This window comes from Myxocyprinus asiaticus, chromosome 1 (genome assembly GCF_019703515.2).
Source record: "Myxocyprinus asiaticus isolate MX2 ecotype Aquarium Trade chromosome 1, UBuf_Myxa_2, whole genome shotgun sequence".
Classification (NCBI taxonomy): Eukaryota; Metazoa; Chordata; class Actinopteri; order Cypriniformes; family Catostomidae; genus Myxocyprinus; species Myxocyprinus asiaticus.
The window spans coordinates 31,087,061-31,114,964 of NC_059344.1; the positions used below are offsets into that span (position 1 = coordinate 31,087,061).

A 27,904-nucleotide genomic window follows, 5' to 3' on the forward strand; every position below is an offset into this window, starting at 1 on the left:
TAAGACAAAATATACATGTTAAAATACATTCTCTGAAAAACCTAAATATCTTATGCAATGTTGCTTCTAAAACAAGATATATCAAACTGATCTTTTTTTAAGGATTTTTAGATATTTTTACAGGAAAACAATACAAAAATGATCATCAAGAATACGATTTTTGCCCTAATATCAAAGGTCTTACTAGAAAAAAGAAATTATGATCCAACATGAATTTTCTTGATAAATAAATATGATCGTGTCTGGTAACATGTGAATGTAAAATGTCTAGAAATAGCATTTTAGCTTAGCGTAAAGCTGACAATTTACACAAGGTTTATTTCTATTTCTTCTGCTCCAAACTTACTTCAAACTTACTTCTCTGTCTGCTCGTATGAATGTAACACATCATAAGAAAGTGTTTCACCGCTGTTCAAATGCACTTTGGATCGCATCATTTATATGTATAAATGTTTTCCATCTGAAAGGACTAAATATAAAATGAAACAAATGACAATAAAATGCAAAGTAATCTCTTCAGTAATCAAAATACTTTTTGAATGTAACTGTATTCTAATTACCAATGATTTAAATTGTATCTGTAGTGGAATACAGTTACTTATATTTTGTATTTTAATCCCGTTACATGTATTCCGTTACTCCCCAACACTGTATATATGCACTGCAGTGGTGTAGTAGTGTCTGAAGAGGTGGGCATACTGTGAATTTATGAAAGACCCAACCCCTAGTTCTCTAAAATTAATTTACATTTATATACAGTACATATGTAAAAAGTGTAGAGTACACGTGAGTGTTTAGAGAGAATCTCTGTACACTTTAATATATATATATATATATATATATATATATATATATATATATATATATATATACACACAATTTACTCAATGGTGCTGCGGCATCACATTAGTAGATTGAAAAAGTTCCGGGTCAAAAGACTACTCGTTGTTCTGGCAGCCATCCATATCATCACTTATTTCAGGTGGGCATACGCAAAATCCTAAGAAAGATAGGTGGGCATACGCCTGCGGAGAATGCAGGTACGTTTTTGGGCAGAGACGGCATGGTTGGAAACCAAAAGTGTATATATCCGACCATAGGGCCTGGATGAGGAGGCGGAATGACCTGCTCCTCCCTCTCATCGTCATCGCCCCACCTCTAAGGGCCGTCCTTCAACCAGACTCACAATAGGAGCAGGCTGGAGAAAGGAGAGGTGCAATTTGATAAGCCTCGTTTGGGCAGCGGATGATGAGGCACACCTGATGTGAATAGGTCACCACAGTGGTGGAGAATGCAGGTACTTTTATGGGCAGAGATGGCACGGTTGGGAACCAACAGTGTATATATCCGACCGTTGGACATGGATGAGGAGGCAGAACAACCTGCCACTACCTCTCATCATCGTCACTCCACCTCTTAGGGCTGTCCTTCAGCCAGGCTCCAACAGGAGTGTGCTGGAGAGAGAAGAGGCATGTGGATGATGATGCACACCTGATGTAAATACAGCACCATCAGTGCTGCCATTAAAATGCAGAGTGCACCTCTCCTCAGGAAGCTGGCTTCTAGCTGGTGTCCTCGCAGGTCCAAGGGCAGAGCAGGGAGGGTACCGGCCAAATTAGATGCGCGGTGAACCCGCTCAATTCGGAACCCCGTGGGGGTTAGATGAGTCTCCAGGGAGTACCACACACGTTGCAGCCGATGGGCCGGTGGATGCCGGTCTGCTTTCCCCTCACACTATTCCTTGGGACACTCCCCATCCTTCATGTAGCCCATTCACGTGAGGGCACAAGATCCCCCTTTATTTTGTACACTTTTCCCCTTGGAAACTTTATTCCCCCTATTTGGACATTTTCTGTTTATTATTATTTCCAATAAACGCCTCTCCTAGCCTGATGCCACATCCACTGTGTCTGTCTCTTGCTCACCCCAACACAATATATGGGTCAATGACGTGTCGCCTTCTTTTTCTGTCCTTCTGTATTTTTACTATCGCTATTTTTTTTAAATGTTTTTAAAGTAGCATGTATATGGATAACCTCTAAAATATATTAAACTACTTTTGACTTTTCCATGCTTTTTGGGTATAGGTAATTTTTTTCACATTTAAAGTGTTAAAATATCATGTGGTGTGACCATCCCACCATAACCTATCTTTTGAAAATGTTTAAAATCACTCTACGTTTTTCAACTTTGATGTTTTCATATTTGACATAGTTCCACAACCGTTCTGTATTACTGAACAAAACACCAATGCATTGTTATTGTTATTTCCATCATAATACATAAATAACTGTTGTCTCAGGATGATCGTTTTAAGAAATATCATGTGGTGCGACCGACAGGAAAAGGCCATTTTGAAACTATTTTAGAAAAGTGTTTAAAAACCAGAAGTGACACCATACAGAGGCATGCAAAGGACACCTTGACATGTTGAAGATTATTACCACTCTTTAAAATTGGGAAAATAATCAGCTTTTAAACTGCTGGTGTAGTAGACAAAATTGACCCTCATGTGGTAGCTATGACCTAAACAAGATACTGAAAATTGTGTTTTATTAAAAAAATCTATCATCTGATTAATGGCCTTGGGAATAATGCCTGTTTTGCTGAGATGGCCAATTCCTTTGCCTGTAAATTTGACTGAATTAAATAAACATCATGTGGTGTGACCAAATATCAAGTGGTGCAACCATTGCTGAACATTGTCAATGATGAATATACTGTATGACCTGGTTTACAACATCCTATACTTGCACCTCTAACTAATAAGTTGTATTTATATTGATTTAAATGTATTAATTATTTTGTTTGATATTTATTTTGTTAGTTATTCACATTGTTTATATATATATATATATATATATATATATATATATATATATATATATATATATATATAATACACAGTATATTGCTATGGCAGTCACTGGAACTGTTTGGATGAATTTAATTTGATGTCAAATTAAATAGATTTGATTGTTCTGGTCTATTTTTTAACCTCATACTTAACCTCATGCAGTCTTGCCATCATTTTGTGTGACCATACATCATGTTTTGCGACCAGTTATGGCAGTAAAATATCAAATGAAATATGAAATATTAATCACTGATAAAATATTCAAAATAAGATCACTCTGTTATACTTCTTTTCTTAAATTTTGGGAGAAAAAAATTTCTGTAAATTTCAGAAACACCTTAGAAACTGCTCTTAAAAGATATTAAAGATATTAAGATATTAAAAAACAAAGTTCAAATTAACTTTCAAAACACTACACTACATTATACTACTAATAACTTCCTAATAATATTATGTAAAAATTAACATTTTAATGAATATTAAGGTAGCACCACATGACATTAAGGGGAAAATGAATAACTTGCATATTCAAATGTTTAATATCATGATTTAATTAAAAAAAAATTGTGTAAAAACTGTTGAAATATTTGAACTATGCTAAAATAAAATATGCAGGATTTATATATTTATAAAATGGCCCTTAATAATCCTAATCGGTCATTGACCCATATCTCGTCACTCTCCCGTGTTGTCTGTTCACAATGAGAGTCAGTTTGAACTGCCAATAAAGGAGTATTCTGGGATCAATACAAGTTAAGCTCAATCCACACCATTTGTGTCAATGTTGATTTCCACAAAAAATAATTTCAACTCATCTCTTCTTGAGTTTACTGTGAGGCACTAATAATGGAAGTGAATGGGGACAATTTTTTTTTTTTTTTGAGGGTTTAAAAGTAAGAAATGTTAAGCTTATAATTTTATTAAAGCACTTACATTAGTTCTTCTGTTAAAACGTGTGTATTATTTGAGCTGTAAAATTGTTAAAACTGTCATTTTCCGGAATAACAAGGTTTATGTCATCACGTCATCATGGCAATAAAGTAGTAAAATTGGATATAACTTTGCACAGAAAAGTTTAATAAGCGATTTAATCACACTAAATATCAAGTTTACATGCATATTGTTTATGTTTTGTGGCTATACTTTTGAAAAGGTAAATATTTTAACATTTACTAATTGGCCTCATTTAATTTCATTGCAAGTCTGTTACCTTTGACCAGCTGGATAGTCACTTGTGCAGGGATTGGGAAATTCTTGTGGTGCCATCAGCTTATTAAGATGTCATTTTCATGTCACTGTTCAGTAGGTACATGACACATATTTCAGTTACTGAGTGCCCATGACCAAACATGGCAGCATTCAGGTCACATATGCTTTCAGGGCTGCATTTTTCGGCCAAGCAATTGCCATTGCCATTGCGATGATTGGGAATGCGAACAGATAGCTCTATATAGGTATTATAGATCTCTTAGTTTTATTACTTAATGGCAGTTCACAATGACAATATTCAGTTTAGTTAGGCCTTGTTGTTGAAACAGTATACTGGAATCAAATCACATAGTGAACAGACAACACGAAAAAAAAAAGCATACAAGGGTATAAAATAAAGAATAGTTTTGAAGATTTCTTCTTCCTTTGGGTTAGGATAATAATTAGTGACAGAGCTTTTCATCAGCACTGACTGCATGCCTCTGAGTCCACAGCCATAGAAACTTGAGGTGTAATTGTTGAGTCTTTACCCAGATATGCCCCATGGTTCTTCAGTTCTTCTGGGAACTCTTGTTCATAGGAGGACATTGGAGGAACCACTTTACCCTGAAGAGTCTCCTTCAGCACAGCTCCATTCCAGTCATAAGCACCCACAGCTCCCACTAAAATACCATCCTGCAGACAGAACATATTACGGTAACATATACACAATAACATAAAATTCAAGAAACTAACGGTAACATATCCACAATCACATAAAACTGAAGAAACTAACTACCAATTATCAATTAAAAAGGCATCAGATCACAAACCTCTGGCCTTTATAGGGATGAATGTAGGTTTATTGTATTTTTAGTTTTTAGATTTTCGAACAAATTTCTGAGAGCATCTGAAGTGGCTAATTACTGTAAATTTGTGTTTGTTATCAGCGTTTGACAGCAGTGGCACTGCATTAGTCAAATCAACAAATTAATGATTAGTGTATTTCTTAAAGTAATACGGTTCAATAGAATCAGATGAAGCCAAAAGAAATCAGATAATCAGAGGAATTCTGTAGAATTTTAAAAAGTATGAGAACGAGACATTGTACATCATCCAGTTTATGTAAATAGCAATATTCTTGAACACTTGGAGCTCTAATTAACCACATAACGCATATGTGGGTCAAAAAATAACTGTGTCTATTTTTAGGACATAATTTTTACATGAAGTGGACGGACTTTTGATCTGCCACTCTATGTATTCCTCAATTAAGGTGTCTTCTATCATTTGAAGTGACTTTTTAACATTTAGTTGAATATTTTTTAAATTATAAGAGAATTTGCATCACTACCCCTAGAATGCAAATGTGGGTCCATTTGAACCCATATGTGTTTCCTATGGGATTCAATGCACTAAACACTGATATTGTTTTTGTAATATATTGATTGTTTTCAGTTTCCATGTGTTATAATTTAATAATAATTATAATTATAATTAATTATAATAATTATAATTATATTTATTTATCACACATTATACATTTGCACATATACAGTGAAATTCTTTTTTTCACATATCCCAGCTAAGCTGGGGTCAGAGTGCAGGGTCAGCCATGATATGGCGCCCCTGGAGCAGATAGGGTCAAGGGCCTTGCTCAAGGGCCCAACAGTGGCATCTTGGCGGTGCTGAGGCTTGAACCCCTGACCTTCTGATCAGTAACCCAGAGCCTTAACCGCTAAGCCTTAGTCAGCAGCACTTCAAGTCGCTGCGAGCCACTCACATCCTGGGCAACCTCAACACCACAGCGGACGCGCTGTCACGGCAGGTTTCCCTCAAGGGAGAGTGGAGTCTCCACCCTCAGGTGGTCCAGCTGATTTGGAGTCGATTCGGACGGGCACAGGTGGACCTGTTCGCCTCCCAAGAATCCTCCCACTGCCCGCTCTGGTACGCCCTCACCGAGGCTCCCCTCGGCATAGACGCGCTGGCACACAGCTGGCCCCCTGGCCTACGCAAATATGCATTTCCCCCAGTGAGCCTGCTTGCACAGACCCTGTGCGAGGTCAGGGAGGAAGAGGAGCAGGTCGTCCTGGTAGCACCCTACTGGCCCACCCAGACGTGGTTCTCGGACCTCACGCTCCTCGCGACAGCTCCCCCCTGGCGAATTCCCCTGAGGAAGGACCTTCTTTCTCAGGGACGGGGCACCCTCTGGCACCTGCGCCCAGACCTCTGGAATCTCCATGTCTGGTCCCTGGACGGGACGCGGAAGACCTAAGCGGCCTACGCCCGCGGTGGTAGACATGATCACTCAGGCTAGGGCCCCCTCTACGAGGCGCCTGTATGCCTTTAAGTGGCGTCTATTCGCTAAGTGGTGTTCTTCCCGACGCGAAGACCCCCAGAGATGCGCAGTCAGATCAGTGCTTTCCTTCCTGCAGGAGAGGCTGGAAGGGAGGCTGTCCCCCTCCACCTTGAAGGTGTACGTTGCCGCCATAGCAGCACACCACGACGCAGTCGATGGTAAGTCCTTAGGGAAGCACGACCTGATCGCCAGGTTCCTAAGAGGCGCCAGGAGGCTGAATCCCTCCAGACCACGCTTCGTTCCCTCATGGGATCTCTCCGTAGTTCTTCAGGGTCTACAGAGAGCCCCCTTTGAGCCTTTACAGTCAGCCAAACTTAAGGCACTCTCCTTGAAGACTACCCTCCTGACTGCGCTCACTTCCATCAAGAGGGTAGGTGACCTGCAAGTGTTCTCTGTCAGTGAAACGTGCCTGGAGTTCAGTCCGGGTTACTCTCACGTGATCCTGAGACCCCGACCGGGCTATGTGCCCAAGGTTCCCACCACTCCTTTTAGGGACCAGGTGGTGAACCTGCAAATGCTGCCCCAGGAGGAGGCAGACCCAGCCCTGTCGTTGCTGTGTCCGGTGCGCGCTTTACACATCTATTTGGATCGCACGCAGAGCTTTAGAGTCTCTGAGCAGCTCTTTGTCTGCTTTGGTGGACAGCGGGAAGGAAGCGCTGTCTCCAAGCAGAGGATCGCCCACTGGCTCGTTGAAGCCATAACTATGGCATATCTCGCCCAAAACATGCCGCCCCCGGTAGGGCTACGAGCCCATTCTACCCGTGGTGTAGCGGCCTCTTGGGCCCTGGCCAGAGGTGCCTCTCTAGCAGACATTTGCAGAGCAGCGGGCTGGGCAAAACCCAACACCTTTGCAAGGTTCTACAACCTCCGCGTGGAACCGGTTTCGTCCCAGATAGTGGCACGCAATACAAGCGGATAAGCCCGGGATAGCTGGCCGGGTGTATCGCTTGCACATAGCGCCTTCCATCTCCCTTTGAGCTGAAGATGTGCGCCATTAATTCCCAGTAGTGTTCACAAACTTTGTTCCCTGGTTGACTTCCTCCAAGCCCTGTGGCAGTCGAGTCTTCGGAGAGACTCACTGCCGGCCCAGTACACGCACTAACTAAGAGCCCGGTTCTGGGGTAGGTACTCCGCATGTGGCGGTTCCCTGTAAGGCTAACCCCATGCGATAGATATCTTCCGCTAGTTCGTTTCCCTGCTGGCAAACTGCGTCTTCCTTGGGCAGAGCCCCTCTGCCCCAGTCTCCATGTTTGTAGTAACTCCTCCCCCACTGGGCAGGATCTACCTTGAAGGCTCTCCACATGGTTGGAAAGACCATGTGACGTATTCTTCCACTTAAATATCCCCCCCTCTCTTTGGGCGAGGTGTGGTCTCCGCGGTGTCTTCCCCTTGGGAGGAACATCCCCCGACTAGACCTGGCGGCCCAGTCGGATAATCCCCCTTCTCTTTAGGGAGTGGAAAAAGAGAAGGGGAAAAGAGGCCACGACTGGGTTAAGCCTGTCTCTATCTTTGGGTAGTCGACTTGTCCCCAAAAAGGGCCATTTGACACTCATAACTGTGTCGGGGGAGGTTACGTGTTGACCTGGTGTGCTGGCTATGAGCCACACAGCAAGTCTGCCCACCACACACCACCAGTTCATGTAACACTGTTCAGCCTTGTGACGTTTTGAATAGGGACCCCTAGTGTCACTACATCGACACCAACGTCGAGTGAGTGACAAATAGGGAACATCATGGTTACTGGTGTAACCTCCGTTCCCTGATGGAGGGAACGAGACGTTGTGTCCCTCCTGCCACAACGCTGAACTACCCGCTGAAATGGCCGGACATTATATCGGCTCCTCAGCATAAAACCTGAATGAGTGGTTGCATACCAGCTCCTTTTATACCCGTATGTCCGGGGGAGTGGCATGCAAATACCACTCGCCAATTTTCATTGGCCTTTTATCAAAGACCAGAGGTGTCTTGGGCTCCCAAGTCTGACCCCTAGTGTCACTACATCGACACCAACGTCTCGTTCCCTCCATCAGGGAACGGAGGTTACACCAGTAACCATGACGTTTTCAAATTGGACACAGGGGCTTCTGTTACAGCAATTCCAAGCAGCAGCTTCTCCACAAAGAAACACGGGTTCTGCAGCCATCAAGTAAAGTGCTGTTTGGACCAGGAAATCACAGACTGGACGTTAAAGGATGATTTAAAGGTCAATTAAGCATTAAGCACAAAACTAAGGATCAGGACATATATGTAGTTGTTGGACTGTCTAAGCCCCTATTAGGTCTCCCCACAATTGAAGCCCTCACATTAATACAGCATCTCCACACAGTACAAATACAACAGGAGGAGGTTATAGCCAAGTACCCTTCAGTTTTTTCTGGCTTGGGGAAATTAAAGGAGCCATACAAAATTGAGTTAGAGCCAGGTGCTGTCCCGTATGCCCTGTCATCCCCACGCCGGGTGCCACTGCCAATGAGGGACAAGGTGTAGGCAGAGCTGAAACGTATGGAGGAAATAGGGGTGATTTCAAAGGTGACTCAACCCACCCCATGGTGTGCTGGCATGGTCACTGTACCCAAGGCTCAAGGGAAGATATGGCTGTGCATTGATTTGATTCACCTAAATAAGTGGGTGTGGAGAGAAAGATATATCCTCCCAGCAGTAGACCAGACACTCGTGATGCTTGCAGGAGCTAAAGTATTCACAAAGCTGGACGCTACGTCTGGCTTCTGGCAAATTATATTGTATGAGGAAAGCTCACTCCTCACAACGTTTATCACCCCATTCGGGAGATATGCATTCAACCATCTACCATTCGGGATTTTGTCGGCCCCAGAACATTTTCAACGTTGCATGTCGCAGATGTTGGAAGACTGCGACGGAGTTGTGTGTCACGCTGACGACATATTAGTTAACGGAGAGGATATGCAGCAACACAATGAGAGATTGCATCAGGTCCTTAAGAGACTGGAAAATGAAGGTTTGACGCTGAATGAAAAATGTGTGTTTGTGTCAGATAACATAATGTTTGTGGGACACCGCATCACAGCAGACGGTGTCACACCAGATCTTGACAAAGTCAGAGCGATCATAGAGATGGCTGATCCAACCGGAGTGGAAGGAGTGAGGAGAGTAATGGGAATGGCTAATTATCTAGGCCAATTTTTACCCCATCTTGCATCTTACACCCGCCCACTCAAAGATCTACTCAGTGAGAAAAACAAATGGCACCGGGGAACACCACAGAAAGAGGCATTCCAGAAATTGAAAACAGAACTGAGCTCATCATCAGCTGAGACGTGTGTTTCAGCCGACGCCTCTTTCTTTGGCTTGGGGGGAGTCCTGAGTCAAAAGCAGCCAGATGGAACATGGAAACCAGCTGTATTCATCTCTAGGGGACTTACTGAGGCTGAAAAACATTATGCTCAAATTGAGAAGGAAGCCCTAGCAGTCACATGGGCATGTGAACGTCTGTCGTCCTACCTTCTTGGTCTGAAGTTTAAACTGGAGACGGATAACAAGCCGCTTCTGCCACTGCTGAGCACCAAAGCGCTAGATGAGCTCCCTCCACGAATACTGCGATTTTGACTGAGGCTGTTGAAGTTCTCTTTTGACATTGTGCATGTGCCTGGTAAGCGATTGATAACCACTGACACATTATCTAGAGCTCCAGTTAAACACATTCACACAAGCTGAGAAAGAAAACGAGAGTGATGTCAAAGTGTTTATGGATGATGAAATTCAAAGCTTTCCAGCAACAGAAGCAAGGTTGAAAGAGATAGTTAAGAAACAGAAGGCGGACCCTATCTGTGCTAAAATAATCCAATACTGTGAGACTGAGTGGCCTGAGAAACATGATATATCACCAGAGCTGGGGCCATACTGGCCTGAAAGAGAAAACCTCACTGTGGCTGGAGAGCTGCTTCTCAGGGGACAAATTGTGATACCTCACGGTATGAGACAAGATATCCTCCACAGTATATATCAAGGACATCAAGCGATTGTCAAATGCAGAGCGAGAGCTCGCCAGTCCGTTTGGTGGCTGGAAATGTCTGTGCATATCAGTCAGCTGGTGGAAAGCTGCAGTATATGTTCACAGTATAGAGCGGAACACAGAGAGCCTTTGTTGACCACTCCTATGCCGAAGTGACCATGGCAACGGGTGGGCACAGATTTATTTTTCTGGGAGACGAATACATATCTTCTTGTCGTGGATTACTTCTCATGCTACATAGAAGTAGCACGTCTAAATGTCACCACAGCCAACACGGTCATTGCAGCTCTGAAGGAGGCATTCAGCCACCATGGAATCCCTGAGTCCGTTATGTCTGACAGTGGCCCACAGTACAGCTGTGCAGTCTTTAAGAACTTTGCCACAGAGTACGGGTTTACACATATTACCAGCAGTCCAAGATACCCGCAGACAAATGGCGAGGCAGAGCATGCTGTAGCCACAGTAAAAGGACTCTGGGGGGGGGGGGGGGGTGGGAGAGAAAGAAAAAGCTTTGCTGAAGTATTGGGCCACACCTCTGGAAAGTGGTTACTCCCCAGCACAACTCCTCATGGGATGACAGTTGCGCACTACAATACCACAGCTTCCAACATCGTTATTCCCTCGATGGCCGAACATCAAAAGTCTCAGGAAGTCAGAAAAGCGAGCAAAAGAGAATCAACAACGCCTGTATGATTTGCGTCACAAAGCACGTCCCTTACCAACACTGCAGCCCGGGAAAAATGTGTGGCTGCCAAGAGAGAAATCACAAGGAACAGTCATCGGTCAAGCAAAAACACCAAGGTCCTATATCATACACACTGATGAAGGACTGATCAGGAGAATCGCACACACATGCATGCAGTTGACCCACCACTTCATCCAAAACTGGCAGTTACAATTGACACAAACCCTGAGCGAGTAACACTGACACACATACTCATAATTCTAGAGACACGGACATGAACAAAGCACCCTATGTGACAAATTCAGGTCGATTGTCACGACTTCCTGAACAGCTGGATTTGTAGCAGAGAAAAAAAAAGGAGAGAAAACAAAGGAGAGAGAGAAATAGGTTATGGGAAAAATAAATATGGTGTTTAAGGTATTTGATTAACGAGAAGGTATTGCAGATAGTTACTGGGAAAATGAGGTTGAAAGTTTTGTAATGTTGTATTTGCAATTAGGGGGTTAAGTTCTGTAATGTTGTATTTGCAATTAGGGGGTTATATATAACAGGATGTATTTTCATTTAAAATAGTTCTTACTTAAAAGGGGGGGTGTTCTGAAAAGGGCATTATTAAGTGTAATGCTATTGTTGTTAGAGGAACCTATTTGGATGTAACACATAAGGCACTATGTGAGTTCCGGAGTAAAGGAGTAGTTGAGCACTACATGACTGTATGTCTCCTTATTATAAGATAGCTAACACAACAAAACGGTCTAAAATTGTTATAATGTGTATATGTGAACAACACAAATGATCTCAGACTCCCCCTAAAAGGTCCCACAAACTAACCATACCCTCCTCATTTCTTCCCTATTTAACATACTGTTGCCAATTTAGCGTCTTTGTCACTAGATTTAGCAACTTTTTGACTCCCAGCAAGTAAAGCCGCACGCTCACTACATGACTGCCAGACTACCTGAATCGCTGTACTGCTCACATTACACAAGGTTTCTTGTCATCTGTCGTCTTATCATAGCAGCGCACATACTACACAACAGACTGAAGATGAGGTGTACAAACTAGGCTACAAGATCTTTGATCAAGAGGCATCCACGGTCACGTGAGATTTCGGCCATTTCAAACAGCATCAGACCCCTGGATTTAAAGTTTAAAATGTTTTAATTATTGACTTGTTTCTTACATAAACCTATCGATTTGCTTCAGAAGACATTCATTGATCAACTGGAGTCCCATGGATTACTTTTATGCTGCCTAAATGTTACTTTTGGACCGTCAAAGTGCTGGCACCTGTTTACTTGCATTATAAGGACTTGACAGAGCTCTATCTCCTTCTAAAAATCTTCATTTGTGTTCTGCTGAAGAAAGACAATCATACACATCTGGGATGGCATCAGAGTAAGTGAAAATTGAGAGAATTGTTTGGGTAAACTATTCCTTTAAAGACCTATCTAGCGATTAGCAACAATTTTAACGACTTTTGTATTCTGCTTTAGCGACATTCTTCCACATCTGGTGAAAGAAAAAAACATTAGCTCTATCATGAATGATCTCATCTCATGAATTTTTCTCTGTGTTCTAGTGCTCCCCTATGTTTCAAGTGATATGATTGACTTGCATACAATCAGCAGTTGGTCGTGCAAATGGATCTTTTATAAATCGAATGACTAATGAGCTTCTGGTATTTGTTGCGACAGTCTCAACCTCAATTTATGTGCATGCTCTTCCTTTAGAGAAGAAAAGTCAGCCTACAATGATAGAAGAGCATTGAAAAATTATGTAACAGGGCGAGAGAGAGAGAAAGAGAGAGAATGGATATGAACCCCTGATCTATAATAAAGTATAGAGATACAGTAAGTGATATGAACAGATACTGTTACTGTCAAAAATCATTGTGACACAGTAACACTGGCACAAGTAAGAAACACTGATGGTTGTTGATGTTCAGCTTGTAGCATAGTTCAATTACAAAAAATAGATAAATAATAATAATAAAAACATCCCAAACACTACACCGCTGCCTACCCCTGGTTGCTATTGTTAGGATAATTTTGGCCAGCTTATCGTTGTTCAGTAATGCAGTTTGATTACAAAACAAAGTAAATAATAGAAAATATAAAAATAAAACTGCAATCCCTCACTGACTACCCCTGCTTGCTGTTCAGAGTTTGCTTGTTCATTAATGTTTATTAAAATAGTTTTATTAAAAAAGCATGAAAAAAAAAAAATCTATCCCACTTCCCACCACAATTTGCTGAATGTGTGATAAGTTACATTAGAAATAACTAAATGATTAGTAGTAAAATACCAATAGTTAAATGATTAGTCCGATTAAAAAAAAAAAAAAAAAAAAAAAAACATGTACAGTTTTCTAATGGCACAAATGCAGACATCACTTTTTGATGAAAGGAGTCATGACATGAGGAATCAAATTTTCCTTTATCTTCTGACATACGTAAAAGGTCATTATACTATAAAAACATACACCTTGATAGAAAAATAGCATTTATTTAAGCCAGGCTCTAGAAACAGGACGTTTGGAATTTGTGGAACTTGTGACATCACAAGGATCAAATACATCTGCATATGATAGCCTTTTCTGCAAGACATCAACACCTTTTTTACGTCATTGCACCCTTGGCCCGCCCACTGGTGCTCACAGTCAGTCACAGGTGAAGAGGAGAGAGGGCATGTTGTGGGAGATTCATCTACAGTAAAGGGGACATCTTCATGTGCCTGTCTGAATTTAAATGTTTTTCTACACTAGATGAAAGGCTTTGACCATTATCATACATTTTGCGCCGTTTTTGAAAAGACACAATGTCAAGTTATAACTCTTAAAAAGGAGACCTCCATTCTGTTTCATTCAGCTGCACTGTTTCTTGTTGTTTTGAAGGCATCCTGGACCTTTTTGCACCCATCTGTGCTATTTTTAATTCTTACTCTTTTGCAAACATGCACCGATATGGACATCTTTGATCTTTTTGACGCGTTTTAAGTGCACAACTTTTAAAAACGCATCTCATTCTGCTGTTCATTCACCCCCAAATTCTCATTGTTCAAAGGATAATACCATTTGGTACACAATGTTTATTCTGTCTGGATATTTAAGGAAAGTTGGCAAGAAGCTCGGGGAATCTGTAAGCAGATTTCCCATGCTGTACCGCTGCATGTAGTTTATATTTATCAAGGTCTCTGTAGCCAGATGATCCACACAGTAAACATTGTGTGTTGTTTTTTCTCTACCAGGTAATTGAAATTTGTTTTTCTTATGTTTGGTAAATGTTTGAATGGAATGCAACTTTAATTATATTATTATGCTTGGTTCATTAATAGCTTTGAATTTGATTTAATATTTTAATTGGATTGTTTGAATATATTACTATTACCTGGAAAATAAATTGTTATTATGATTCATTCTGGACTGTTTTCTAGTATATTTCTTCTTAACTAGAAATCTATGGTCAGAGTTGGCTTAACTAAGCTACTTCATAAGTAACCCATTAGTTAAGTATGTAAAAGGCTAAACGGCAAACCGAGAATCTATAATAGAACTTAGCCAAGTAGAATTAAATGGGAATACTAAGGGTAGGACCGAGAATCTGTAAAACAGAACTTGATTGACTGGGGCTAAACGGTGAGTCGAGAATCTGTATGAACTTAGCCAAATAAGACTAAATGGATAAAGCCAAGAACCTATAAGGACTTAGTCTAAAACTTACTAATATCTGAAACTGATTAGTTTTGTAGTTAAAGGACCTGTGTCTGGCCAGCACAGGACCCAAATAACATTGAAATAACAAATGCAGTGTAGAAGAGAGAATTTAAAAGTGATAAGATTAATAAAACATGGAACTCAAATCAAATAATCAAAGTATTATTTAATGTCGCACACGATAAGACAAAACACGCAGGAGACCTTCAGCCACGCCACTGGATACTGTCCTTGGACCAGTGGGTGACTTCCCCCTTACATCCTGAAACTTGGTTTTATAAATGTTGTAGTCTTGTGGTGTTTGTTCATTTTTTCGGATTGCAATTAAATTATGTCTGGATGTTAGCCAATCATAACAGTGGGCATTTACACTGAAGTTTTAAAGGGCAGAGAGCTTGAAATGGAGTGTTTCAGACAGAGGGCCAGAGACAGGGTGGAAAATTATTATATACATTACTAAATTATGAGTTTTGGTGCAAAATAAAAATAAACAAATAAATAAATAATATAGATAGATAGATAGATAGATAGATAGATAGATAGATAGATAGATACTAACATTTTAGGTGGACCTCAGGGAAAATAAAATTGTAAAAAAGAAAAAAAAAAAATAGGGTATGTTATGACCCCTTTAAGTTCTTTGCATCTGTTGAGCTGTAGAGGGCACTAAGAACCAAGGTCAATGCAGACAGACAACTTTGACGTTTATGCACGTTTTTTTTTAATTTTGTTTAAGTAAATTACTCCCTCACGACTAAAGCGGTCCCTCTAAATGAGCAAAATGGGCTGTACCAATTATTATCTAGAATATTGTTATTTGACTTCCAGTATCGCATCTGCTTATAAAGGTGCGATCTAATCCTTTTCATGTTAAAAAAGTCTGCTCCTGAGCAGGTTTGAGCTTCCCCACCTGTTGCCATGAAATCAACTCCAATATGTTCTTCGAAGAATGTAACAATCCAGGATTGGGTCAAATCTTCAACAATGAAATCCAGTTAACTCCCTAATTAATGTACGAAGAACGGGCCCCAAAATTTTGATAATGAACGCAAAGTGCTCCGTTTCACTTTAATTTAACATTCACATAATGGCAGATATTTTGGTTTCATTCATACATGCAGTGTTAAGACACCTGCTTACTTTATTCCTGTGGAGTAACATATTTTCAAATACACACAGAATTTTTCCTTCATGCAAAGAAGTGTTCATGGGTCTAATCGGACAGCCTTAACATAATGACTAACAGGGACGAACAGCAGCCGCTTAGGGCCCCTGAGACACCAGGGGGCCCCACAAAGCAACATAATTTTTATCATTATTATTTTGAAATATACTAAAAGCTGTGAGTAAGGCTCAGGCAGCTGTTATAAGATGCTTTTTTGAGTAACAAATTAAGATAATGCTTATTCAAAATAAATGCTTCAAAAAAGGTTGCATTGTTTCTTGTTCATTTCAATCACATTTGACATTTCATAACATCTCAAGTATTCTATAAACAAGTGAATCTCTATTATGATCAGATCAGTCAATGTGAGCCCACATTTTCCATAACAAATCTATTCGCCTCACTTTAAAGGGATAGTTCACGCAAAAATGAAAATTCTCTCATTATTTACTCACACTTATGATATCCCAGGTGTGTATGACTTTCTTTCTTCACCAGAACACATTTGAAGAAAAATAGAAACATTTCTTAGATTAGTAGGTCCTTAAAATGCAAGTGAATGGAGATTTCTCTTTTGATGCTCCAAAAATCACAGATAGTCAGCATAAACTTCATCCATACGACACCAGCTGTTCAATTAATGCCTTCTAAAGTGACTGTGGAGCGGGATGTGGTCGTGTGTCTGTCAGTGGAGAGAGAGGAAGCGTTAAGGGCCATCACCTGGTATTTGTTGATATTAAACACCTGCATCTCATTTCAGTGATGGTGGAGATGGGCTTTAAAAAGCTGGCGGAACAATAGACCGGCAGAGAGAGTCACAGTCACATGCACACCCAATGTTACGTGGAGCTGAATGCTGCAAAGCTGTTGATTTAGTATTTATGAATTTATGTTGACTATTATCACTGAAGCTGATGAGTGTAAACTAAAGTAGTCGTGAAAAGGCAAAAGTGTGACTGGAAACCTGAGAATGAAAGGAAACTTACGTGGACTGCAATGCCGACTCCCGCGTCCTCCATTCCCCCTTGAGACTGAGAACGTTACAGCGACATTAATTACTTTTTAAAATCTAAATCATGCTTCTGATCGACAGCGGTACACGCGTGACATAATCGCATTGGCATTTGAAACACGTGAGGACTGACATGTGCGTCACAGCTGAAAGAGCAGCGCTGTTTAGAAGTGAAAAGGGGGAACGCTGTACAGAAGCTTAATTGATTTTGCTTTAGATTTGTATTTATCTGTTTCTTTACTCACAATGTTGTGCTTATGTGCTCATCCTGAATGTCTCAACCGAGTGGAGAACATGAGATTACATCTGTATCCATGGCAACGCGAATGTGTCACACGAGAGACCGCTTGGACTCCAACCTCTTGTGAAGCATTGGATTATAGTTAAAAAGTACTTAAATATTTATCGTTTTCACACCAAAAGCGATCGTGTCCTTTTAGAAAGCATTTTTTGAACAGCTGGTGTTGTATGGATGACATCTATGCTGACTGTCTGTGATTTTTGGAGCATCAAAAGAAATTTCCATTCACTTGCATTTTAAGGACCTACTGAGCTAAGATTTATATATATATATATATATATATATATATATATATATATATATATATATATATATATATATATATATATATATATATATTTCTTCAAATGTGCTCTGGTGAAGAAAGAAAGTCATACACATCTGGGATATCATGAGGGTGAGTAAATAAACAAAACCTTAAACAAAATTGAAAGTGACATGCATTTTGTCTCAAAATAAATGTGATAATTTCCAGGACACTTGTACTCAGTTTTAATAATAAAAAAATAAAAAAATAATTAAATATTAAATCAAACTGCCTCAAAATGAATCTTTAGACGTTACACGTAATGATCTCATGGAACAGGAACGTTCTGCAGTGTATAGTGACAAACAGGTGTTTAGGAATGTGCTGTGGTAGTTTTTGATGCTATTTAGTGTTTTAGGAGAAAATAAACCCCAGGGAGCCTTTAGCCCGGTTGTACCCTATATCTCATTTTGCCACAGTGTCCTGCCAGGTCCTGTATATTTTCTCAGGACATTTATCTGAGAGTGTTGCAGTCAATTGCCATGAAAACCATATAAACAATTGATCTCCTCATGATGAGTTTATTCTGTTGTAATTTATGTAGGGATAAAATGCTTTGCATCCATCTCTGTTAATTATGGAGACCGTAGTCAGGATATGAGAGAGGGAGAAATTGATGAAGCTCATGTTTAGAAAGAACTAAGATTCCAAGATGGTTGCTTACATATAAACTAACAACAACATTCCAAGCCATCCCACTCAGACAGAACATTCTATCTGAACTTTCAACTCACTGTTGTGAGACAGAGCAACAGATTTAGTTCAGAGTAACAACATAAATGGAAAGCTGATAACCAAGATTTTGTAATCAGAGAACGCAATGCACTTTGAATGAAACCACTAGAATTTGAGAGAAATCTCCCGGTACTGTGTGCCTTTGTGGTGAAACCTCAACCTCGCAACAACTATCGCTTATGTTCTTTTGTGGTTCTCCTGCGTCCTGGCTTCTATAGCATGAAATGAGTTGAACGTAAATGGAATATTGCTGGCTGCATGTGAGGACCTCGTCGCTGCTACCAAAAATTCAGTATCACTTCTCTTTTCAAGGGAACCCATCTTCACATGTGCATGTAGAAGGTCAGCTAAGGGACAAACACACAGCAGGGCTGCCTCTGAACCTGAGGGCTACCAGGTCCTGCAGTACTTTACCGTTCCCCTCTGAATAATATGATGACACCATGGTGCAATTAATATCACCCCCTGGACTTTCACAACACTTTTCTGGACATGTTTTTCTCATTTACCTCCTATGTTTTTTTTTTTTTTTTTTTCTAAGTTAAAACATCTGAGGCATGTCCCTACTAATCCTACAGTGTCTGTCTGCACTCCCCACCACATGGGATGTTAAATCTGTTTACTCTGAAATACTATCTGAGCAAGTATTTTGATGGTGTGTATGAATTCATGGTGAATATTTATTCAGCTGCAAATGAGATTTTGAATTAAGTTTCTCTCATTATATCAGAAGATACAGCTTTTAAATGTAATGTTACATTAAAATGTATAACTATTCTTGATTGCCTTACTTTAACCTGATCTCTAATTAAACCCTTATCTTGGGACTGTATCAGGTGAGTGGCTTTTCTGAGTGCTCAACACAGATATAGTAATGTACTGTATGTGCAGTTTAATGGAAGTTGGTCTACTGGAAAAATTTGGCATTGGAAAAAATGACAATCATTCAAATTGCAGAATCACTGTTATTTATGTCTTTGTAATAACTTTAAATTGCTATGATATCTAAACAATTTTTTTTTTTTTTTTAAACTGACAGAAATCCACACATAAATTAAAGGAATAGTTCACCCAAAAATTATAAATCTCTCATTTATTCACACTTAAGCCAACTCAAATTCATATGACTTTCTTTATTCTGCAGAACACAAATTAAGTTTATATCCATACAATGCAAGTCAATGGGGTCTCATTCTCTAATAAACATGACAAGGGGACTGCTAATGGCAAGATTTATAGTGAATAAGGAGTTACATTTTGGTCTACTTACCCAAAACTGATTGTATCACTTCAGAAGACATGGATTTAACCACCTGAGTCATATGGATTACCTTTGTGCTGCCTTTATGTCCTTTTTGAGCTTGAAAATGTTGGACCACATTGACTTGAATTGTATGGATATTAACATCTCATAAATCTGTGAAAATATCTTTGTTTGAGTTCCACTAAAGAAACAAAATCATATGAGTTTGAGACAGCATAAAGGTGAGTAAATGATGAGAGAATTATAATGTTTGGGTAAATAAAATTAATTCAGTGGCATGAAATGTGTGCCTTATGTGTGCCTTAAGACTTATTTAAACCTGGAAGCAACCCGCTTTAGAAAATACCATCTGTTTTTTTTTTTTTTTTTTAAGGTATGATTTTCTCCTAGAGTGCTAACATTCTTTCCAACAACTTATCCCTCCTTTCAATCCTCAAGTTGCTTTTGTAGCATATGCTGTCCCAGTCATCCAGAGGCCTGATGAACTGGAATTCCAGTCATCCCACCAGCCATCTGGAGTTTTCCTATCTGTATCTTCCACAAAAAAAATTTAAAAAGACTATATACTATATTTATAATTCCCACGGCAGGTTATGCTTGCCTTCAGGGGATGAAGTGGAACATCTGAGTGGTTGCATCAACAAACTGTGCAGCCTGGATCATTATGATGAGCATTACAGTTGAGAGCAAGTCTTGGATGGATACTGACCCACCAGGTATAGTTTGGGCTGAGATTTGGACAGAGTGTGGCAGACGGCCTGCCAGAACAGCAGGTACGGAGTATCATTTGTGCTGAGTCTGCACTGGAGGACAAGCCAGCTTTGGCAACCATACTCCGATATCAGCTCTGGGTTCAAGACAGAATTCTTTTTTTTTTTTTTTTTCTCCCCTGCTCCTCCACACTTTTCACCACAATAATCCCTTCCCTGAGAAAATCTAGGCCTTTTATTAATTTATTTGGAATGAGAATCAGAAATAGGCTTGTTTGAATTATCAGGGAGGGATCTTCTCACCATTGTCAAGGTATGATATTTTTGGTATATTTTATTACTGACATCAACATACTGTATATAGATGACCAAATATAGAGAAGAAAATAAATCAGAAAGTTTAAGAAGAGAGAAAGAAGGAAAGATATGTTTTTAGTTCAAAGAAAGTAAACCAAATTAAAAGTCATAGAATACAGTAAGTGACCTTTGTCTCACACAAAGTAGGTCTTAATCTTATCTCACCAACCATTTTTTTCTTCCACTGAAAAAGAAGACATGGAAAAACAGCTCTGCACATTTGAGGAACAAAGTAGACAGACTCACCTCCACTATGTGTGTGGAGAAGCCAGCCTGAGACATCTGGAGACCAAATGCTGTCCCATTCTTGCTAGTCCCTGTGGACAAAGACAAAATGAACACAGAAGTCAGCAAAAGAGTCCACCATCACGTTAACATGGAACTTTGGATTTAGAAGTAGATTTCAGTCTAAAAGGGCAAGAGTTCTGACACAGAGCATATTTCAAAGAGATGTAGTATAAATTCTAAGATTTGGTCCATTGAGATTTACAATGCAGTGCTGTGCAGAGATGTACTGTAAATGTTTTATAGCCTGAGGTTTTTGGCTGTTATGAATATGATGCAATGCTGTGTGTGGTGGTAAAATCTCCTACCCTCTAAACTGAAGATCCTCTCTCCCAGAGCATCCACAATATCCTTCAAAGCTGCCTCATCTGTCACATTAAAAAAATGCTTATCATCAGGGTCGCTAGCGATGTACTTGATCTCATTGAGGAAAGCTTCAGGGTTGATGCCTCTGCGGTTATAGTAGCCCAGTACCTGTTGTGTGAAAAGGCCTCAAGAATCAGTCAGCCAGAGGAGAGCTTCCATCATCAAACATGATTCATTCCTCCCGAGCACCTACACAAACCCACATTTCAATTGTAAAGCCCAGTAAGTAGGGTTTAGAGCATTGGGCCCTTGTCGTCAATTTCACTGGTGCCAGCTGCTAAATGTGGCCTCAAAGCTTTCCAGCCCAAATGAATATGCCCATTTTAAAATGGGTTGCGCCTCATTATCTCAGCATGAGATTGGGCATCTGATCAATGGCAGACTAAAGAGAGTGCCAGAGAAAGAAAGCAGGGAAGAAAGAAGTGAAGTGAGCAAGACAGGACTTACAGCGATGGCATATCGGGTAATGCCGTCCTTCTCACTGTCCTCGATGACCTGCTGTAGGTCAGGGCTGTCATGTGATTCACCATCAGTAATGACAATCATCACCTTTTTTGCTCCTTTTCTACCTCCCTTTTTAAAGGCCTGCGAGCTGTGGATAATAATGTATGTTTTGTAAATGTCATTGCTGGGCTCTGTTGACAAATATATGTACAGTAGAACATCACTGTACTTGAAGCTTATACAGTAGAAGCTAGATGATTTTTCCAAATCATTGAAATTCTTGATTTTTATTGGCCAATTATGGCATTCAGCAGTGAAATATTATGAAATACTGACATTTGTCTGTGGCAAAACTGTATAACTGAGTACAAGTTTCCAACATATCTATGCCTGTTTACTGTCTCTTGGCTGTATCTACAATTAAGCCAATAAAATAATTTAAACTCAAATCAGTATTTATTAATTAAATAAGTAGGCATGTTATAAGTGGTATAATGTACAGTCAAATGGTAATTTTCCATTATGTGTGCATAAATGTGTATGTAGTACCGTGCAACACTGATTCCCAATGCAGTGTTGGTTTCTTCTCCTCCTCGCTGGCCTATCTTACGGGCTGCTTTGACCACGTCCTCGACAGAGCGGAAGTCATTCAGGTTAAACTCAGTCACCACTTTTTCTCCGTACTGCACCACTCCAACCTGCATAATTTAAAATGTGACAATGACATGATCCACTTCACATGACAAATATGAAGATATTTTTCAGAAAGTTAAACACACCTGAATCTGTCCTGGCCCAACGTAAAACTTGCGCAGGATGTTGATTAGGAAATCTTGGACTTCATTCCAGGGGTAGATTGAATTTGATCCATCCAGGACTATCACTATGTCCATGTATGTCTCACACCCTGATAGAGAAAATTATCATTTAATGACTCAGAATTGGAATTGTTCTATTCAGAAGCAAATTGTAGTGATCCATTTTAAAACAAGGTCTGTGATTCTCACACCAAAAAATTTTTTTTTTAAAAAATGGTTGAATGTCAGTCAAGACCATTTTCTTTTTAAAAAGATTGATTTCACCTTTTATTGCCTATGACAGATCCAGACAACATCAGGGCCAAATTCAGCATAAAAATAAAATCCATGGTAAAGATGGAATGTGGAAACATATTACAAAAATGTCAGTACAGAAAATTGTCCTAGTTAAATCAAGTTGTACAGTAAGCAGGTGCATTATGCTTACTTTGAAAAGCAGGAGCAATTGTGCGGGAAAATTTGAAGCTGGCATTGACTCTGGAGCAAATTCCAGTGCTGTAGTAAGAGCTGCCACATTCATATGACCAAAGGGGACCACAAGCCTGTGAAAGATCACAAATAAAACTAAGCACGCCATTAATAAATTACTCACTGATTGGTGGGATAGTGGGATCATTTCACAAAAATGTCATAGCTTTCCACAGGTGTTAAATGTGATAAACAATTAACAATATTAGTATGTTATGTTTAAATGTCAAAGTGCTAGATGAAGCACTTTGATAAAATTACACTGGATGTGCGTTACAATCTCTAGCTAGACAGCCAAACATAACATCATATTTTTTCTAACTCACCACAAAGCTGTTATCTTTAGGGTTAGATGAAAGGGTCATTCCAAGTCTCATCTTATCCTTACGCTCAGAGACATTTGTCAAGGATATCCTTCCTTAAGGGAAAAAAATGGATGGAATTACAAACATGTAAGCAAAACAGACAAAAAGGCTGTGCTCTGAACCTTTTAAGAATTAAATGTGACCACAGTCCATATGTGGCATATGCACTTTACACAGGGACTTCCTCTAATCGTAAACATATTTGTTAATCCTGTCTAGACTTAGATTATGGAAGCTTTATGAAGTAATTATTTGATGCTAGTAAATAATAACAGCTCATTTAAAAGTGCATTTACAAAAGTAATTATGCTAATTATTCATCTAGTAATTAGAATCCAGAGTCACCATACCAAGATTGAGTTTGGTGCAGCTGGGCCCTCCAGATCTTCTGCTTAAGGGACATTTGTACACGTCTCCTGTCTGATGCTGCCCATTAGTTTCCAGTGGAGCTCCTACCAGTAACCTAGAAACATCCACAATATAAACTTATAAATACTAACTTTGACATCTTACCACATTCATCAGCCAGAAATCTAGTAATATATATAAGCACAAAGCAGGTGTGTAATCCACTTCCCACAGTCAGAAGCCTGTTGATTTAAGCTCCCTCTGAAAACAGGGACATTTAACGGAGGTCAGAGGAAGTGAATCAATGAGAGATGGCAGATGAGTGGAATCTAAGTAATGTTTAAACAGGTTAAGTTGAATGTTGATGTCTAAGGTAATGTATCAATGGAAGCAGGCAGGGTGGTTAGGTATGTGGGACTCTGCTAAGAACTGTTTGTGTGTGTGTTGAAATATGTGCACATGTATCCTATGGCTCAGACTAACTAAACACATCGCTCCATTAACGCTGGCATGCTTTACACGTAATACTGCTCCTGTAGAGAGCAATCAGGGACACACACATCATTTGGGTGCAGTAGCAGCCTGCACAGTAGGGAGCAGTCAGAAATTCTCATGTCTTTCGGAAGCATGCAGCTTTTAAAAGCAAAGTCTTCACTTCACTAAGTAGCTGTAGTACAGAACTCATTTAACTAGTCACAGATCACTGGAATACCAGGGATCCTGAAACACAGCACCATGTGTACTTTCAACTGTTTATGCAAGAGACTGAATTCTTTCATGCTGACAGTGGTCTTAAGGGAAAGAGAAAACCTGCTTGTCTCTGCATTTTCATGCAAGTGCTAGGCCAGAATGGGGTCTTAAATGTACTTCAGGATTATATAATTAGTTTCATGGCAAGGTCCTTTTTAAAATGTACCACAGACATGAGGTAGTATCATTGCATCAGACTCAAAGAGTGTCAGTAAAACTACATTCAGCACGGGAAACAAATGACCATTCACTGCAAAATGCTACAGCTACAGTATTTTATGATCGATAGTTTATTTGTCTGCTTTTTTAAAGAGTGGCTCTCTTGCAAAATGCTAAATTTTCTCAAAAGCAGTGCACTAGCTTTCACATATTGTAACTCAGTGGTTAGTTCACAGCTCAAAGTAATACTAAATGATCTTAAACAGTAGGTTCCATTATTAAGCAAGCTGGGTTCAATTATTTTGAGCCTTGGCTTATAAATATTGAGGTCTCTATTTCAAGGGTATACTGTATATAAAGTATTCTGTAATATTTCTGTTAAATGGGACACTTGAAGAACTTTAATAGGCACCATCATATCCCGCTAAACTGAAAAAAGTTAGAAGCATCATTTGGATCTCACACACGCCAATAATCACCAGATATAAAGCTGATTCTGACAGGTGGTAAAGGTTAATGCTTTACACAGGAACAATACCCACTGAGGGACAGTGCGATTCAGAGGAGCGATATCTGACACTCGTTTATTACATATCCAGACCTCCATCAGTGTTCTACAATAGGTCAGGAGTCAACATCATGGTCCCCTAGACTTGAAAATATTTCTCTGTTTGGCCAGCTTCACTGTTGAACCATTCCCACAAAATCTAGATTTAACTTCCCTGACAAATATATTTTACACATTACCATTATAAAAATTATAAGATACCAACAGGCTATTTGCAGTGGAATTTGGGAATGAAATATAACAAGAAGCTTTGAGTCTCTGTATATAATTTTCACAGAAAGAGCTCAGACTGAGTGCATTTTTTACTGCTATAAATATTGTGATTATTACTGGTGTTATAGCTGCTTCTGGCACTGCACTTTACACAGTTCAGCTTGGGACACAGCTACTTAAATAAAAAAGGGAAAAGCAATGAAAAAGAAAAAGAGATTCAAATGAGAATGGAGACTTTTGTTGTAATGATTTAATGGTCTAGCCAAGCTTCCAGGGCAATGACACAGTGAGCTGTTAGATCAATCAGACTCAGACTCATTATGGTCGAGATTTTTCTCTCTCTGCGGCAGGGCTGCAAAAAGGCTAATAGCACTGAATGAAATAGTCTTACTAATACACAGCTTTTACATATTCAATCTCCCACAAAACTCTGCTCTAGCAGCCTATGCCCTCTGGAAAAAAAAACAAAGATTAAAGGCACAGTCTTTAATGTGCAAATGTTTTCTACATTTGATAACTGAGGAAAGACTTTGCTTATGGTATCGTGGTGCTGAGGTGTATGAAAGTGCACCACAAATGTTATATCCTCCTTACATCATACCCTATGACTAAGTGAATTATTGATTGACAACAACATACCATACATCATGTTTTGAAAACTTGTGACTTTATCAAGAAATTGAACATATCTGTTCTGCTCTTTTGATCAGACATTAGTAATTTTCTGTCATAACACAATAAATAACTATAAAAATAACCTGATTTTGTTGCACTGTGGGATCCTACAATGATGGAATAGCAAATAACATATAATTGTAATAAACTGTAGAACTAACCATGTAAATACCTGTGAAAGTAAAAAAATATATTTATTTATTTATTTATTTATTTATTTTTACATTTTAATGGGAATTTCAGTTTCATCTATCATTAGTGCTTTGTGTGCCAAGATGTTGAGCCATACACAGATAGATGCATTTTCCTGTTACCACCTGTGTGGGTTTCTGGGCCATATTTCAGATGAATTTGAGCCTAAAGTTGAAGTACCTCCTGCTGATTGTGGAATTCAGAGTTCACAGTACAAACAAAGGTCAAAACTCTGCAAAGAATTCAAACAGCAACTTCTGAAAAATAAACAGTCTGTGTTTATTTGTCATGTGTTTATGTACGTGTGGGTGCACCTGCATTTTTGTATTTATGTCCATCCTATAGATAATTCTGTGGATGTGAAACTCTCAGCTATGGCCACCCAGAAAAAAGCCCATTGCCGCCAAGAGGAACTTGATTTAAGATTAATGATCTACATGTTACACTGAGAAATCTTCACCTATACCAAATTAGCATTCTTTCTCTAACTGATTGCATTGTAAATGTTTATGAAGTATCCATGTCTGTTACATAACTGCATCTCTGTATGTAGTAAGGTATTGTAATGTATTATATTTGCAGTCATGCCTCTAAGCATTAAAGATGCAATTCACCTAACTGGCAGTGGCAGGCCCTAAAGAGAGTAAAAAAGTTGTTCACTTATGATGCCATTTAAACATAACTCATAGCCTTGATGGATAGACCAACACTTCATCGAAAACCGTCTAAGTTATTATTGTAACTCTGGTTCCCTGAAAGGAGGGAACGAGATGTCGATGATCAACATTAGGGGTCGCACCCGAGGGCAAGCGATGTCTTTCGAAGTGCCGCCTTCCATGCTCAAAGAGTATATACAGTATAAGGCGGATTGGAAGACAGCCTCCTCAGGACATTTGACTAAAGAGGCGAGAGGATCTCTAAAACCTTTTCAGCGGCAATCAATATTGTGACAAGGCTACATAACGTCTCATTCCCTCCTTTCAGGGAACTGGGGTTACAATAGTAACCTAGACATTCCCTTTCAAGTTGCTAACTCAATGTTACGTTGATGATCGATGGTAGGTGTCCATATACCACAATGCCACAGTACTGATTTGGCTGCGCTTGCTACCAAAAAATGTGGTAGAAAGTTTGCAGAAAGCCCACTTCCACACATGTGGAACAGTGAGTGACACCACAGTGACACTGCCATAGTCCGAGGGTAGCCAATTTTCTCCACAGAAATGACGTCAGGTGAGGTGATGAACTGTTCGGAGGGAGGACTGAATTCACAGAACTTTGATCATGGTTATAAAAGGGGCTGCCAGCAGGGGAACCTTAAACCATCTGCAGGAAGAATAAAATCTTCCCATATGGAATCTAGGGAAAAATTCATTAGATTAAATAATCCCAGTAATTTGCTTTGCCATGTGGGGAAGCAGTTAGAGTGATAAAGGATAAAAACCAATGTGATATCTGCCTTACCTTTCTCGAAGGCAGTTAACACATATTTTTAGAGACCAACTGTCCCACAGATACCAGAGTGCTGCATGGCTTGAGATAGAATTAACCTCTTACACCATGTAGAGAGAGTAAAAAAAAATTCCCAGCCAACCCGAAGTTGGGCA

The 27,904-nt window shown here is 39.6% G+C and overlaps 1 protein-coding gene across 3 annotated transcripts in view; it reads right to left on the reverse strand.

The window, feature by feature from the left end:
• Window positions 1-27,904, reverse strand: part of LOC127443684 (integrin alpha-11-like) — a 106,838-nt gene that overhangs the window by 50,356 nt on the left and 28,578 nt on the right. For 2 of the 3 annotated variants that reach the window (XM_051702478.1, XM_051702470.1), the window contains exons 3-11: window positions 23,743-23,855; window positions 23,354-23,445; window positions 22,987-23,101; window positions 22,521-22,648; window positions 22,291-22,439; window positions 21,745-21,889; window positions 21,240-21,405; window positions 20,893-20,963; window positions 4,597-4,741 (exon numbers count right to left, since the gene is read on the reverse strand). In XM_051702478.1, the coding sequence (XP_051558438.1) occupies window positions 4,597-4,741; window positions 20,893-20,963; window positions 21,240-21,405; window positions 21,745-21,889; window positions 22,291-22,439; window positions 22,521-22,648; window positions 22,987-23,101; window positions 23,354-23,445; window positions 23,743-23,855 (1,124 nt within the window). The remainder of the gene's footprint in view (window positions 1-4,596; window positions 4,742-20,892; window positions 20,964-21,239; window positions 21,406-21,744; window positions 21,890-22,290; window positions 22,440-22,520; window positions 22,649-22,986; window positions 23,102-23,353; window positions 23,446-23,742; window positions 23,856-27,904) is intronic. The other variant, XM_051702487.1, reaches the window with a different exon arrangement.